Source organism: Alligator sinensis, unplaced genomic scaffold (assembly GCF_000455745.1).
Source record: "Alligator sinensis unplaced genomic scaffold, ASM45574v1 scaffold596_1, whole genome shotgun sequence".
Lineage (NCBI taxonomy): Eukaryota > Metazoa > Chordata > Crocodylia > Alligatoridae > Alligator > Alligator sinensis.
In genome coordinates this window covers 105,551-123,106 of record NW_005841967.1, presented here as the reverse complement: position 1 = coordinate 123,106, position 17,556 = coordinate 105,551, and the positions used below count along the sequence as shown (strand labels likewise).

Sequence of the window (17,556 nt, the reverse complement as noted above, 5' to 3'; positions counted from 1 at the left end):
AGCCTAGCTGCCACTACCTTCCCCCCACCCCCCAGGCAGACCCAGGCTGGGCCAGAGAGGGGATTTAAACACCCACCCTCCAGCATGCTAGCCCCTGGCTGGGGCCTGGTTATACCCCCTCCAGTCAAACAGGAATGGGGGAAAGGTCTGGGAACTTCTGTCCCTTCCCTTTGGCAGTGGATGGCAGGCTGGGAGGTGTACTCTAGTGCCCCCCAGCTTCTGGCCTGAGCCACTGCAGGTGTGTGCCTGCATTTACTGAATCTAAAGTGAACGTCTGTTCACTTGCTTCTTGGTTTAATCTCTGCATCTTAGACTAACTTTTGAATTAGACTAGACTAACTTGACTAATCAATTCAGCCTTGGGCTTTTTGACTGTCTGTACTTAGCCAGTTTGTTTAGTTGTGTTAACTCACATTTTTAACTAGAAACTTAAAATGTGGAAGAATTCTGTGTGTGTGGTACAAGAGCCTTCCCCTTATCTAACATGGAAAGAGGACTTTTTAAATAATTGTGGTTTTGTGTAATCTTTAGGAGCATTCAACAGAATCTTTTAAACATCCGCTCTTTTCTTATCTATTTGTGACTCAAAATGTTTCTCTTATTGTCATAGCTTTCTTTTTGTTTCTCCTTCTGTAGTCAACTCTGTGATTCCAAATTAAATGCTTAGGTCTACAGGCCTAATGCAGGCAAGAATGCTTTGCACTTTCAAGCTTGCCAAACTTTATCCAAACCGTGCAGTTAGTCCAATAACTGATACCATGCACAATAATCCTTGCCTCTTGCTAATCTCCAAGTAATATTTCTACAGTATACCATATACAAATCTGCACTTGTATTTTGTTTCAGCTGCTCATCTTAATATTTAACTAGAAATCCTAAATATAGATAGGGAGACCTAGTGGCAATTTTTATTAGGTAAGTGACAACTACTACTACTTTTTGAAAAGCACATAGCATTATGACCTCATTAATACAGCTTCTTACCCTCATAGCACTTACTGCATTTTTCCCCACATGAGTTTAAAGCTTCTGAGTACTTACTGAGGCGCAACTGTTTTCGGACTTGTCTTCCAGAAAGCCAATCCGACATGGTGTCCTCTGATTCTGTAGCCAGTAGTCTGTTGACTCTAGCAGACTGTTGCTGCAGAGTATCTGTTAAAACAGATGAATTTTACTTAACCCCCAAAAGCCATCTAAGACTGAGTATGCACCCTTCAAAGGCAATGGGAGTCTTGCATGTGAGCTTACATGGCATAAGACTAAGACCCATGCTCCTCTTGAAAATACAAGGTACCCAAACTGAAATGAAATGATGCTGCCTTCTTCAAAGCACTATTTTTTTTTAATTAAAGATATCTGAAGGTAATTTTGGAACCAACACACACAAGCATTTTCCAGTAGGTTGCTGGGGACTTTCACTTGGCTGAAACTGACAGACATGAATGGTGAAAAACTAATCTGGGTTGTTGTGCAGGATTTCTGGTACACAGGGTTTATAAATTGTTTCTTATAAAGGGGGGAGTAACAATTCTGTTGGCAGCTTTCATGCTGAGGACTGCAAGTGTCCTGAACACTCTTCATACATGTTTCTATCTGACTGCTCCTTCAAGAGGTTATAGGTAGGTAAGCATTACTTGTAGCCAGTCTGAAGACAGTAGAGGGGGTTTGCCATTGACTTCTGGTAGAAACAAATTCACCCCTTGAGTCAAACTTCAGTCTTTACTTACAACCCAGCGATTTTGAGTTTTGGCCAAAAGAAACACAAGCAATTGAGCCTTTTTAGCTCCTCTTTGCTCTATTGCTAAAGACTATTTACAATGGTTGTAAGAGTCAAGGCCCAGCAAGGTGGATGCTCTAGAACAGGCTGCATCCCTTAAGGTGCTGCTCCTGTCAAGCAAGGAAACAACAACCAAAAGAGCCAAATCTTCTTTTTATTAGAGAAATCTCAATATATTACATATCCTTCAGTACTAAAACTTTTTCAGGCTGTTACACTTAATGTAACACAAATGTTATTTTGTCCTTTAAACATAGCATGACATTTCATTAAAATTATTCTTTCTTTAAACACAGTGGGCGTGTCTACATGAGATGCTTACTGCGCATTAGCCTAATAACACTGCACAGTAGCGTAGCGGTTAAAAACCGTGCAGATAACCTACTAGGTAGTGTTATTAGGCTAATGCGCAGTAAGCTTCACAAAATAACTGCACTGGCACTGCTGCGCAGTAACTCTAGCTACTGTGCATGCAATTAGTACTTCATTAAGGAAGTACTAAACTAAATGCGCAATAACTAGGGCACATTAATGAACATGTAGATGTGCCCAGTGAAATCTGTCTCATACTGACACAACACATGTGGAGTGTGCCAAGTTGTGAGAGAGAACAGCACCAGTATGTGATTACAGATGTAGAGCAAGAAGGTTCTCAATCTCCTCATAGGGCAGGTACAGACATTCAGGGCATTTATACATGTACTTTTTTCCAGCAATGTGCTGGAGATCTGCAGCTTTGCAGCGGACTCGATTAATCGCACCACTGTGCAGAAAATGGCACAGTGGACTAAAGCACTTTTGAGGTGTTTTAGGTCAAAAGCACGCCACCACCATTTTCTCAGTGCTGACATGCATTTCACCGCTTATACAATTGCATGCATCTTGGCGCTGGGTGCTTTTCAAAGTACCTGGTGCTGCAACACACGCATGTATAAAAATGCCCTCAGTTTCTGCTGGGAGAGTTGCTGTTCTCCTAGGAGAAACCATGAGTGTAAAGATGTTTAGGATTTTTCTCTCAGAGCAAAGATGGCTGCTCCAGGAGAAAAATAACACCTGGAATCAACCAGGCTTAAATCTCTCCTGGAAGTTTTTCTCCTGGGAAAGTGAGTGTCTGCACAATTTACCCTTCCCTAGCCTCCTAGGGTGTTTGTACATGCCACAGGGGTTTATTTCAGTTTAATTCTCCCTAAATTGAAGCAGTGGGTCTTTAAAAACACCGCTTCAATTTAGGGTGAAGTAACTCCCGTGGCATGTACACAAAGGTTGGGCCTGACCCTTACCTGCCTCTCTGGCAGCAGGGAGGGGAGGGGAGGTGAGCTGCTGGTGGGCCAAGCAGTTCCTGAGTTGCAGAGGGGAGCTGGTGCCTCCCTCGGTAGCAGTGGAGGCAGCCGCCCACAAGCACCTGGCCTGAGCAGTCCCAGAGGGCACCGCAGCTGCGGAGAGAATCACCAGGCCCCCGTATAGCTCAGGAAGGCAAGCAGGCTCCAGGGAGAGGGGGAAAAAAAGATCAGGCTCGCTGCTTTTTGTTTTTTTTCCTTCAGTGGAGCCTGCCTGCACAGGCTGCCTGTATAGCTCCTAAGATGCATGGGGCCCAGTGCTTCCCTCCATGGCAAAGTAAACCACTTTGGAGATGTTTTATTTTGCTGCGTCCCAAAGTCATTTAATACACATTACATCACTGACACATGCAAACAGCTGCACCATTAAAACAGTGCTAAAGGCAATTAAGCCACTTTAAAAGCCAATTTTGTGTCATGAACAAATGGCCCTAGTGCTTTCCTCCCATCCCCTGCCCCCTGCCTCCCTGAAGGGACATTGTGTATTGCTTGAGCTGGATTCTACTCCTTCAGCCAAGCAGGAAGCAGAACATGCCCTCTTCACAATCCCACATTGTGCTGCAGGGAAACACTAGCTCACTCAGCATGCCAGGGCTGCCCTGTGCACTGCTGCCATCTATCACCAGGCAGACTTCAGGGATATAGGGGGCCCCTGACTGTGCAGCATCAGCACTGCAAGCTCTCAGCTCTTCAAACACTTAGCTTTACAATGTCTATTCATGTGTCTCCAGGTATATTTTTCTATGAGGAGAACAAAGCCAGGAGAATTATCCCCAGTTATTTGAATGTGTGTACACACCCCTAGTTTGTGCAAACCAAAACAGCTACCAGTATATCTGTTAACCCTTCTAAGGGAACGGGGTGGATTCTGCAGATGACAGAAGTTCCATCCATAGGAGAGAGAAGAGACCATAGGCTACGCAGTACTCTTGTACTTGTACTCTCGTAGCCATTGTACTCAGTACTCTTGTAGACTTAGGTTTATTTCCTGCTCTGCCACAATCCTTGTGTTATGCAAACAGAATAAGCAAACTCCAGAGGGCATCAATCCCTATCTGTAAAATGGGGATAATGGTCCTATTTAACTTCAAAGGGATGCCAGTGATAAATATGCATGAATAGGAACTTAAAACCTTCAGTAGATTGGCACCATGCTAGCGATGCTGCATCTTCTAACATTCACTGTATGTATGATTTATTATAGCTTCCCGAAAAATGTAAGTAACAGTCGGGATAGTTATTTTGGGTCCTTATGTATATATACTGGATCCTTTAGCTAAAACACAGGAAAAATTAACAATAAACATAAAATTCACTCCAAAGAACACAGATGTAAACAGTCAGTGGATTGGGGAACTATTTCATCATAACTCTTCAAATATTTGTCAGCTATGCAGCTTGACTATATCCCCTGTGACACAGGCAAATGGTAGTGGCATTCTGTTCCCACAACCCCTCTTCTTCCTATTCAAAATATGTTAGGATTTTTGAGGAGGCAGGAAAGATTATTCCTTTTTAACTTCTAGTAAATGCAGCCTAACAAATAATAATGGGAAAAAACCAGGGGACTTATAATTTAGCTTTCAAAAATGGAGCTGAAGTGTTACACACAAAATGTATGTCTCTGGTAGTGGTGGGCAAAAATGGTCCTAGTCTGGATTTGGAGCTGATGCTTGCACTGCCACTGATGCTCTGAAACCTGAAATGGTTGGTCTTCCTGATAGCATGACCTATGGAGATTCTCATTTCATCTTCAGCTGTGCCATACTGTACCATACTGGTACTTGTGAAGGAAATGGTGAAGGACTACAATAGTCGCATACACAGTTGGCTCCAAGGGAGTTCTCGCTATGGCTCACTGGGGCTTTTTCTTGACCAGTATACTGCTATAGCAGGATATGGGGGCCATGGTAGGTGGAGGAAGGGGAAGGCGAAGCAATGAGAATGCCTCTCTTAGAATATGCCACGATTTGAGAAGCTTTCTGCACCACCAACCTAGTAACTTCTTCCTGCTGCAGGTTTTTTTCTATGCCAAGGGTGACTTGGCCCTAATGTTTTTTAAAACAATTTGATGGTTTCAGGAACAAGAATAACAACAGCAATGACACCAGCTGTATCTTGTGTAGTTATCATCATGATGCAAGGATGACAGGAATCAGATCTGGCAAATGGTTTCAGATTTTAATTCTGATTTCTTTTTAAATTACAGGTTTCCTTCACTTTATGTGGTTTCTTCATGTGCACTTTCACTCATATGTGATGACCCTTTTTATACCGAAAATGTATAATATGTGAGGTAAATTCACTCTTAAGCAATTGGTGTGGTGGAAGCCCGCAGTCAGGTGCTTTGTGTGGTGCACTGGGGGAGTGACGCTCACCAAAATATAATCTCCTGTGTGGATCTGTGCTCCTTGCTCATGATCTGCGCCACGTGTTTCTGTAGTTGCCATCCCCATTATGACAGTGCCCTGGGCTTGTGTGTACTGTCTGCTGTTGGTGAGTACCAAAATTGTCTTGTAAAAGTGGTAGAAGTGGGTCTGGGGGTCAATACAGTTGAGGTCTTAGAATGTATCCCTGTTTGTTACATTTAACGTGGGTTCACTTCATGTGAATTCAAGTTATGCGCCATTTTCCAGGAATGCATGCACACCATAAAGTGAGGGAAACTTGTACACTGAAAGAAAGTAGGCACTAACAACTGCCTCAGCTTTGTTTATAAAATAATAAAGCACATAGTTTTAAAACTACACATTTGCTACCATATTTGCAAGAACTGAAATGCAGTATCTTGCTTTAACACTGTGCTGGGATAAAATTACAAAATAGCTTTTGACTGTAATTTTATTGTATTAGAATGTAGTTCACAGTGTTCTAACAAAACACTTACAATTGTTGGGGAAACACCTACTTCTGAGCTCTGAATAGTCTGTCATTATTGTGTAGCCTTTCTACTAATGCTGCATGAAAAACAAAGAAACAAGGAAGCAGGAACAGTACTACTGAGTACTGAGTGTGCTGTACACTTGTCTACAAAAGTATGTCTAGGAAATATGTTTGGTCAAGTAAGACTTACCTGTGGTACACTGGCCTCATTTGTGCTATAAATCCATCAATACATTTTTGTTACAAAAATGACCCGGTATCAAGCAATTCCAAATAATATAAAACTAACCAAATAACCACTGAGTGGCAGTTACAGCGTTATCTCTCCATAGGCTGAGAGGTTTTCAGGATTAAGCTTCACTCCTCCACTTCCTCCTATTATTGTTGTGAATGATCCCTGGAATGCTTCCCTTGCATTGATACTAGCATTGTTGAAGTATTCCTGAGGATCATGAGCCTACTATCCCTATAAAGCTACGCTGAACCCACCTACCTTCAGATTATACTCCTGGAGTAGGTCTTTTGTGTGCTAAACTGCTGTGAAGCTTGGAAACATGCGTCTTTTTCCCTACTCAGTAGTCCTTGGCCTGTCCAATTACTCAGCCTATTTTGATTTCAGGGCAGCTTTTAGGCCTATCAGCTTGGATGGAGCACCAAGTTCATATGGCTCTGCTACCTAAGTGGTGGAGCTAGCTCAGTTGTCACTGTATTCATACCCTGGTTACTCTTCACGTTTAAAAATGTTAGTGTTTACTTTGTTCTTAACCTATCAAAGGGAAAAATTGCATTTACTGTCCCTGAGTTCTGGTAGTCATGACCCTTTGTTATGTAAATACTTCTTTCTGAATAATTGGAATGGATCACTTAATATAGTGCCAAATACTCACTGGTTATAAAAAACAGCTTTTCCTCCTGCAGTGAAGAGCCTGTATAGCCTGTATAGCCCCTGCCTCAGTGCCCAACACCTCATATCATTTACAACTGGATAAAGTGGATATAGATTATTCCACAAATTCTAGATGGGAGACTGTACAGTTATGTGACGTGTGTGCAAGCAACAATCCAAAGTACAAGCAAAACAGTGGAGAATCAGACTTAGAAACTTTTAACAGTACAGTTTCATTTAAAACATGAAACCAAGCCATCTCTACTAGGTGTAGCACAGTTCCACAAAACAAACAATTTTAAACAAGGAAATGAACAATAATAACAGTCTCAATGCAGTTGCACTGAGCAAGGATAAAGTCTATCATAATGCCGGCTCACACCAGGTGTTCTATGGAAGAGTCACAGACTTGCCCTTTCATAAAATTAAAAATGATCTGCCTGCTTTAAAAAAAATACAAATTCTATAAAGAAAAGCTGAGAAAATAAACTGGATAAAAGAAAAAGGGTAAAAACAGAAACAAAAGATAACAAGGAACAGCTGTAAAACGAGAAAAATAAGGGTGGCAGTAGTGAGAAAAAAGGACTGGTGAGAGGAGAAGCAATAAAAGGGCAAAAAAAATATTTTCCTCTATGCTTAAATTGCAAAGAAATTCCTTTGTTTATCGGAACACAGGAATTATCATGTTGGATCAGATTTAAGGTCTTTTTAATGCAATATCCTGTCTCTGACACAGGCCAGTACCAAATCATTCAGAGAATGAGGTAAGAACCTCACAGTAGGCAGCTGTGGGATAATCTGCCCCTACAGTTCTCATCCTAATGGTTATACATTTGGCTTAAGACTAAAAGCACAAGTTTATATATCCTTCCTGAGGTTAGCATTAATGGTGATAAATCTGGATGTTCTTAATATCTGTATGATATCCTCAAAACAGGAAGCAATTTAGAAAAGGACAGCATCTTTATCTGTAATTTGCTCAATAAAATTCAAAACAGTCATCCATTTCCTTTATAGAGAGACCGGAAATTCCAACACTTATGTATATGACTTCTCATTCCTGTCTCCATGGCTTTCATCAAGTTATACTGAATTAAAAAAAAATCTTACTTGGTAGTCTGCAGACTTCACCCATTTCCAGAACTTATACTTAAGAGCTGATGTGTTCACTGCATGTCAGAATTAGTCTCCTTTTAACTCAAATGTTGCTAGAGGCTTCAAAGTACTCTTCCCTTTTTTTTTTTTTTAACTTTCTTAAAAATCGTGGCTATGATTAATTGCTTGGTTCTTTCTACCCTTAACTCAGCCCTTCTCTCAGAAGCCATTGGGGCTAGGGACAGACATTCAAAAAGCTAGAGCCTGAATTGATTCAACCTTTGCAACTTAGTCTAACCTGCCTAGGTTGAACCAGTTTGTAATAGACCAGACAAGGGGGCACATGCCTGCAGTTGCTCAGGCCAGGAGCCGGGGGCGCGCGAACGTTTAATTCCCCCCTATCTATCCCACCAGCAGGGACCTGAGCCAGGTCGGCCGTGTGTTCCTCCCTCGCTGGTGCAGCAGCAGGGCACCATGGCCCCTGAGGCAGAGGAGAGCAGGGAGGAGGGTTAGTCTCCCCTCTACCCCGCTGGCAGCCAGGTCTGCCCACCGTCATTGCTGCACTCGCTTCTGTGGGGGAATAAGCCCCCTGCTGTCCCCTCCACCAGATGCCAGAAGGAGGGGGAATAACCCCTGTCCCTACACCCCCCCAACACTGCTGCAGCGGGAGGGGACTGGGCCCTTGGTGGGGGCAGCAGCCCCTGTCATAATGTGGGGAGGCGTGAGTCCCTTCCCAGCTGGGGGCTGTGCTGCGGGGTGAGCAGAGCTGCAGCGGGCTGCACATGGCAGCACTGGGGTCCAGAGCAGGCCAGAGCCCCCCTAGTGCTGCCACCGCTGTGGCCCATAGCAGCTTTCCTTGCCCCACAGAAAGGTCCCTCCCACCAGTAAGAGGCTTGCTCTTGGGGAAACTCCCCCCTTGTTGCTACAGTGGCCAGGTGGGGGCACAGCCAGATGCCATAGGCTAGTGGATTCGACCCGTGGAGGAGCTTTGCCTGCCACCTGGCAGGTCCCTCAGTCCTGCTGGACCATGGCACCACTCCCTGGGCATGCAGCTGGGCTGGGGCTGTGCACACTTATCCCTGCCTGTACTGCAAAGCTGGGGCTAGCAGTGGTGGTGGCAGTGCTTGTGCTCTGGCCCACCCTGGACCCCAGTGCTGCCGCACGCAACTCACTGCAGCTCTGGCCACCTTGCAACGTGGCCCCCTGCTGGGAAGGGGCTCACGCTCCCCAACATTATAACAGGGACTGCTGCCCCCAACAAGGGCCCTTTCCCCTCCCGTTGCAGTGGCCAGGTGGGGGCACAGCCAGATGCCAGCCTGCAGGGCCCCTTGGGAGGGGAGGAGGGCAGGGTTGGGGGTTATTCCTCTTCCCTTTGGTATCCGGCAGAGGGGACAGCAGGGGACTATTCCGCCATAGGGAGCGAGTGTGGCGGCAACAGTGGGCAGACCTGCTGCCACTGGGGTACAGTGGAGACTAACCCGCCTCCCTGCCCCCCTCTGCCTCGGGCTCATGGTGCCCCGCTGCTACAGCAGCAACAGGGGAGTGCCTGGCAAACTCAGCTTGGGTCCCTGTCAGTAGGATAGAGGGGGAGGAATAAACCCTTCCCTGGCCAGACCCTCACCCCTGTCTGTCCCTGCTTGGACTGGGGAGCAGGGGAGTGGGGCCAGCCTGACTGGGCTGGAGCAGAAAGCCCAGCCCAGAGAGCATGCCAGGATGCTAGGGAAGTCTGGTTTAACTTAAACCAGGAAGGGGTCTGGGACAGACACTGCATAGACCGGTCTGAGCCAAATCAGTTAAGTCTGATACTACATTCAACCAAGTTTATCTCAAACTAGTTTCGGCCATTTTGAAACTGGTTTATGTGCACTGAATGTCTGTTCTGTTACAGGTTTAAACCAGTTTCTAATCACTTAAACCAGTTTATGTGTAATATCTGTCCATAACCTGGGGGTCAGGAGACAAGATGTGAGACTGTTGATCAGGAGATCTGGATGCTAGTTCTGGCTGTCAGAATTTGGGCAAGTCAGTTCCTCTCAATGTCCCACCCACAGGGCCTCGTAACCATTTAATACACTCTGGAATGTGAAGTGTTAAGAGCAGTTCTTGTTCTTTTAGCTATAGTCAGAGCTCCCTTTAATCTACATCCTAACGAAGTTCTAATTAGGGCTTCACAATATGTTGTCTTCCTTTTCTCTCCTGCCTTTATCTATATTTATCTATAAAATAAATCTACAAAAATATTTATACTTTTCAGCAATAGTTAACCTAATACACTGGATAAGGAGCCAGAGTTCTCCTTATACTCAACCTCTTTCCTCTATGAGGTGACCATGCTTCTTGTCATCCAAATCACCCTCCTCAGGAACTACCCTGAAGTAGAGGGGCTAGTTGGTAATCCTTCAGAATTAATGCTTGAAAAAAAGTCAGATTTATCATGTTTGTGGTCATGGACTGAATAGTACAACAGGGGCCAAACAGTGGCTCATGAGCCACATGCGGCTTGCTGGCACAGTACTTGTGGCTCTCTGGGGGAGAGCCTTGCCCACTTCTCCCTGAGGCAGCTCCAGGGGACAGCGCAGCCCGGCACTTATCCCGGGGCATGCTTCCCACAGGCAAAGCGGTGCATTGGCCTGGCGGTACAGGGGGTGACCAGCCCCCTCCCCCCACTCTCTGACTTCAGTGGAGGATTGGATGTGGCTCCCAGGGTGAGTAACTCTGGCCACCCCTGGAATAGCACAAGATAAGCTGACAGTTTGGTACATTGAACTTCTTGCTGGTTTTGTTATTTGTATGCAATTCTTTTCATGGAGATGAGGATAAAAAAAAAAGACATATGAATATGAAAGTCTGATTTGAAAGCAAGGCCAGGACTCCATTCCTAGCATGGGCAGATTCAGGATTTTGTAAAGGATAGTGCAGGAGTTAATGCTGCAGGATTGGCTGCAGCCCTGCTTTCAGCTTCCCCCTCCCACTGCCCAGAAGTCAGTCAGGGACAGTGGCGGCGGCAGCAGCAGGGGCAGGTGGGCTCTGGGGTCAGGGTGGGGAGGGCAGATATGCTGCTGAGCACAAAAAAGAAAAAGGGGGTGGGGAATTCTTACACGATTCATGGTCTTAAGTCCCTGACTGCTGCTCTCAAGGCATGGCCTGAAAGGGAGTGCATGTCACTACGGTACTGAATCCCACCTCTGGATATGTCTCTGTTTCATAGTCAATCAGATGAGCTGAATTGCAACAGAAGGAAAACATTCTCTTTGGACCAGATTCTGCCCTCAGACATAAATAACGCCCATGTCAGTCAGCTGGAACCATATGCATGCATTTGGTGCAGAATTTGCTTCCACCTTTGGAAATGCAGGGAAGAATGCAATATGTACACAACTCTGGAATATCAGAACAGATCTGAAAGAGAGAACTCTCCTTTTGGTTTAGAAAAAGGCCCAGGATCATATGCGTTTGCTGAGGCCATTTGGATTGAAAGGGGTAGAGATGCCGACAAGAAGAAAATGTCTTATATTTATGCAGAGGAATGTGGTAAATACTTGACTGCTGCTTCTATAGAAGAAGCAGGCCTATTGTCCTCTTTGTTAACTAAGAAAGTTAATCAAAGTTTGGGGCTGGACTGTATCTCCCAAGAAAAAGGATGGATGAGGATCAAAGATGCTACGGAGACATGGGGTGGGGCGTCTATCCCACAGATCTCTGTGGCATGTTTCTGTGGAAGAAGGAAGATGCCAATCAGGGCAGCAAATGGGAAGTCCTCATAGATTTTTCCTTTGAGGTAGGGGATCTCTGCAACAGGAACCTTGTGAATATTTTTACCTTCAGACCTTTCTCCTATTGCTTCTGTGACAGGGAATAATCTGAAACACCGTGTGAGTAATGTTCACTAACAGTCTTCCTGTAGTGCCTAATATGCAGTGATAGGAACTGCATGAACATTGGACTTTTCTGATCAGTATCAGTTAAAACATCATATGGCATGACCCATATGTGACAATATGCATTCTCTTAGATTTAAAAGACCATCTCAGGCTTGATCTATGATCTCTTTACCTACAACGTATGTAAACTTACTAGAATCTTAATGTTGAATGATTTACTATTGAACTAAATTACAGACCAGTCTGACTTATGTATGGCAATTTTTCTGAAATCAAAGAAGTTGCTTTCGCTTTACAGTGGTTTAACTGAAAGCAGAACTTGATTCAAATAATATCCTTATGTGCAGCAGCATATACACTGTGTATCTGGTATGCAGCGGAATCATCACATTTGGAAAATAGCATATGATGCAGATTTATCCTAAATTTAAAGTGAAATCAGCAGTAATTCATTGTTCTAAAAAAAGTTTTCCATTCCCATCACGGGCACCCCTCTCCCCCATACACCAGGGAAGCCAGAGACAGCAAAAACAGTGGGCAGGGAAGGGCAGAGGAGGTGCTGCTGAGCATGGAGGGGAAGGGAAAGGGGAGTTCTCACTTCAGGGGCTTGAAACGATCCCTGGATGCTTCTCCCGCGGTGTGGTCAACTGAAAGGGAGGGTCTGCCTTGGCTCCTCTAGACCAGGGTGTCAAACTCATTTGGCCCTGTGGATCAAATGCGGGTTGCTTGGGCTGGTCTTCTGGCTGGGCCAGGACTAACCCCTGTGCAGCAATGGGTCCAGCCTTCATGCCGCATGCAACACATACTGGTCACAGGGCTTGCTAGGAAAACACCACATGAGATGGGCATGGGGACCATGCTGCCCATGACATGAGCTGGACCCAGTGCTTCAGGTAGCACAGGGGGTCAATCCAGGATGCTGCCTGCAGCCCACACTCTGGACCCCCTGTGCCATGCGCAGTGTGGGTCCAGCCCTCATGCCAGAGGCCGTGCGTACCCCATGCTAGGCTTGCATGCTACATGGTGCCTGCTGCTCACAGTGCTGGGACTGGACTGGCTGCACATGCTGCATGTGGCACAGGTGGCTGGGGGATGTGGGGAGCAACGCTGCATGCAGCGCCCTGCCAGACAAGCTCTTTGTGCTGGTTCTGGCACAACCCAATCCTGACCAGTCCTGGAGCCAGCATGCATGGCTGGTCTGGCAAGGTGCTGCATGCAGAGCGTGCCTTGAACTGTTCCTTTGTGCTGTGTACAAGGTGTAGCATGCAACACCAGGGCCAGTACATGGGGAACATCTAGTGACCCACAGGCCAAACTGTACTGCTTCACAGGCTGCATTTTTGACACCTGGATCTAGACCATCAGCATCTTTCAGTGTTGTGAGTCAATGAACCAAACTGCCCCCTAGCAAAGCACAGAGTTGAAAAGTCACTCCTCCCCAGGGAAGAATACTGCATAAACATTCAGTTTAACAGCTTCCTGTTCCCTGATTAGATCACTAGACATTTAAAATAAGTAAATATCTACAATTGAGACAACATCAAAAAGGCTCTGCTCTGCAAATAAGACATCTGCTTGTTCAGGCCTGATGATCTTAATTGCTTTGGTTAATTACTACTCATCAAAAAGATATGAAAGTGATGCATGCAGAATAAAATGAGATATCAAGGGGTGTATCTCCTGAATTTTTTTTAGCTCTGTCTAGGCAGTAACAGTCAGCATCTCATGCTGGCCTAACAGGAACCCTTCATGACAAAAATAGCTACTGGATTGTCTGGAATGCCTAAATTGCTCCCTGCCAGTGGGAACCCAAGGCAGCTCCAATCCACCAGTAATTACAAATTTATATTAATCCTTTTTAATTAACATCATTATGAAAGAGAGAGTGTTGTACTGACTTGATCTTGTATATGCTTTTATCCACAAGAAAACAGTTCCAGAAGAAAACCATTCTGTAAAAATGCTATTAATATGGCTGAAATGTCAACACTTGGATAAAAGCAGGACAAAGCTGAATTGCTTCTTTTAGCATGACTGTTCAATGAAAAATTAGATTCATGGTTTATAATTGAAAGCATAAATGCAAGGGTGTGGGCAGATGAAACATCGCTATGTTACAGGTGAGGGGGTTACCCTTTAAAACTCTGAAGCAAGCTCAGTGTCTCTGAAGGTACAAGACTGATCAACTGAAAGGTAAGGCCATATACAACAGCAACATAACCTTCTCACCCTCTGCATCCTGACAGTGTTTTTCAGTTGCATGTAAGTAGCTGCTTCTCAGGTTAATGGTGTACGTTGCTTTGTGATTATTCAATATTCTTTAATATTTTTATTGACAGGCAAAATACAAGGAGTATCAAGATACCATTTACACTTAGTGGCAAACATGGGTTTTTTCCCTCTAAAAATAGGGAATGAACTTGCATATAAACTAACGCAAATAAATTAAAACAACCTACTTCCCTTTCCCATTAAGATCTCTGCTATGGCTCTTAGCTGATGCCCTGTGCTGGAGATAAGTTGGCGCTGCTCTGCCTCAGAAGCAGCACTGGTTTCAAAGAGTGGTTGTTGAAATTTCACTGTAAATAGCTGTTTGAGCAAAACACATTTTCTCATTCTCAGTGAGAAAACTACCAAAAAAGCAAAATGTACAGTAAGTTTCAACTTTTCAAGGTGTGTGTGTATATGTATATTTTATACAAAATTATTGTTTTTCAAGAAAGCCAATATATATAATTGTTTAATATAATATTTAATACAATTGTTTGTTTTTTTTGAAAAATAACTTTTGCCCTAAATCTGATTGCGGGGGTGGGGGGGTAGGGAGGAGCAGTTATGGGAGATGTGAAAGAATTTTGCTAAATCTCTTGTGAAACAGTAACTGGACTCTTTGAACAAGCTATTGAGTTCTTCCTCGAAGAAGGAAGCACTGTTTAAGCTGTTCCTGAATGGCCATGGACTGCAAGCCTCACCTCTTCTAAGGCTTTCTGCTAGCATCCTCCCCCTTATGTCTGCATCACCACAACAGAGTTGCAATCCTGCTCTATAAAACATTACATGCATTTCAGTATGGTATGAGGTTCTTCAGTAGTGTATTCTCATTCATGCTGAAATACCTGCATGTATAAATAAACATCAGTCCTGCCCACACTCATGCACATTGCTTCTAGCTTAAACTTAACCTTATGTCAAATAGTGAAATGAATATTTTGGTCCCTCTGTCTCAGAAAAATGTTTGAACCCTTTTATACCTGTGGAACATATCAAGTGGAGTCAGAGAAGGCTGTCAGGTTCTAGAGCCTTGCCTACAGGTCTGGAACCCAATTACAATATAGTTCAGAGAGCACTTGCACTACCTATTGCTTTTATTTCCTTGCTTCAGGTAAAAAGGAAAAAAAAGTAGAAAATCACCTATGAAAAATCACCTATGAAAAATTACATGCCACACATGCATGTAAAATATTTCTAGGGTCAGAAATCACTGACCAGCATAGTCAAGTAAGACTGCAAAATCCTACAACAGCACGGCAGTTATAATGTTTATTTTTCCCCCTATCATTACCTTTTGATTTTGCATACAAAATTGTTTTGTAATCCCTGCCAATGCAAGAGCTAAATTGCAGAGCTGCAGTGTTGGCTAGATTGGCATTTGAAAATAATGTAAATTTTAAATTTACCTTCTTACATGCTGTGACACAGCTGTCCAAACTGCTTCCTGAACTGTCTGTGCCGCTTCCTTGGTTTTCTGAGACTTCATACATCAGTGGGCATTCAAAGTTGCTGAAGAAAGAGAACAATAACAACAAAATCCTTCCAATGACTCATCTATATAAATAAATTTAAATGATTGCAAAAATACAGCTCAATTTCAAGAAATGTATCTTAGCCCAGACTTCACCAAGTTCTCTGTAGGCTGATACTGCTAGTCCTGAGCTGTCATAGTGTGATTATGAAATGGCACCCTGAAGCCTTTTTAAAGAACAGAATACAACATGTAACTGGACATAATCACATATCCCCATCTTTAATGATATGATAAAATGTGGTGCTATCACCTCTTTCTAAGCAGAGAGTTTTGAGAGCAAATGACATGCTTGGTAGACTAATATAAAAGAAAATGCATGTTGTACCATATTACCTGCTTGGCATCTGAGAACTGAGTTAAAGGGCATTTATTAAAATGCACTGAATACAATGGGATTTGACTGAATTACAAAGTTCCTCTATCTCAGAGATTCCCAAATGTTTTTTTTATTGAATACCCTCTTCCAGATTTACCAGCTGCCTGCATCCCGCTACCATCATACATATAATATTTTAACCGCTTAAATGCCAATTATACTGAAAATGAAATCCAGTATTACACAATTTCTCCTGCATACCCCCCAGAGATGTCTTGCATACCCCCAGGGGTATGCGTACCACAGTTTACAAACCCCTGGTCTACGGAACTGCAAACTTACAGCAGCAATGGCAGTTGCACATAGATTCTGTGTTATGTATTGAGTTCATGCTGCTCAGCTCTGCTTACTGAAGGAACATGAAGATGTGAAAGACAAAGTCATGCAAATCAGGCTCCCCAATCACAGTATTTATACACACAGCTGATACTAATCGTCACACATTGCTTTGGATTAGCTTAATTAGATCCTATAAAACATCAGACCTCCATCTAAATAATAATTAATATGAAATCATAGTAAGTTAACTTCAGTGAAGTCAAACTAAATCTCTCTTCCTGTGCATAATTTCAAACTGGCTAAGGATCATATGGTACAAAAGGCCCATCCCTGCCAACACTTACCAGCAAAAGGTCTTAATGGTTAATTGTATTTCTGATCGCACTAAAATATATGCAATGTAATGCTATCTACTGCATTTGCTCAGCAACATCCCTTAAACAGCCTTAGAGAAGCATAAGTCAGAAAGACCTGACCCAAAGCATCCTTGTTAGAAATCAGAATCTGGCACTGCATTTAACTGTAGGGCTACAGACAGAAATTGTGCATAAGCCAGTGTAAGCGATTGGAAACTGGTTCAAATCTGTAATACAACAGAACAGTGCACATACACTGTTTTCAAAATGGCAAAAAATGGTTTAAGATAAACCTAGATGGATGTAAAGGAGACCCTCGCCATTCATGGGGGATACGTTCTAGAGATCCCTGCAAATGGGGAAATTTGTGAATACTGTACTCTACCAATAATAGGCTAGGATAAACAGGCTGGAGATACATAAACAATGCATGTCCCCGGCAGCTGCGGGGGGCACAGTTGAGCTGGTGGCGGCGGGAGCGCGGTGGGGGTGGGGGGTGGAGACTGACTTTTTTCTTAATGTATCGCACACTGGACTTGTTAATGCCATACATTCTACCTACCGAGGCTGCGTTAAGTCCACTCGCAAGCTTACTGAATGTAAAAGTATCACCAGAGTGCAGTAACAAAGTGTCATCACGCTGCATGGGGAGACAGCATGAGTTGGCATGGCGCACTGCGAATATTCGAAACCGTGAATCACAAATCTGTGAACAGCGAGGGTTTCCTGTCGTGGTGGGCGAGAATCGGACGATGCCAGTTGGCAACAAGACACGGTAAAGGAGGTGACAGGGGAGTGCACGGCGACCCTGACCGCCTTCCTGTTACAGTGGTGCATTGGCCGGGAACGTAAGGCCATGCACGAAAAGACGAACCTGAGGG

General features: G+C 44.0%; 1 protein-coding gene across 1 annotated transcript in view; it reads right to left on the bottom strand.

Moving 5' to 3' along the window:
* Positions 1-17,344, bottom strand: part of SPHKAP (SPHK1 interactor, AKAP domain containing) — a 92,900-nt gene extending 75,556 nt beyond the window's left edge. Inside the window, exons 1-3 of the mRNA XM_025200444.1 lie at positions 17,238-17,344; positions 15,537-15,639; positions 1,042-1,152 (exon numbers count right to left, since the gene is read on the bottom strand). Of these exons, the coding sequence (XP_025056229.1) occupies positions 1,042-1,152; positions 15,537-15,639; positions 17,238-17,344 (321 nt within the window). The remainder of the gene's footprint in view (positions 1-1,041; positions 1,153-15,536; positions 15,640-17,237) is intronic.
* Between the last annotated feature and the right edge of the window lie 212 nt (positions 17,345-17,556).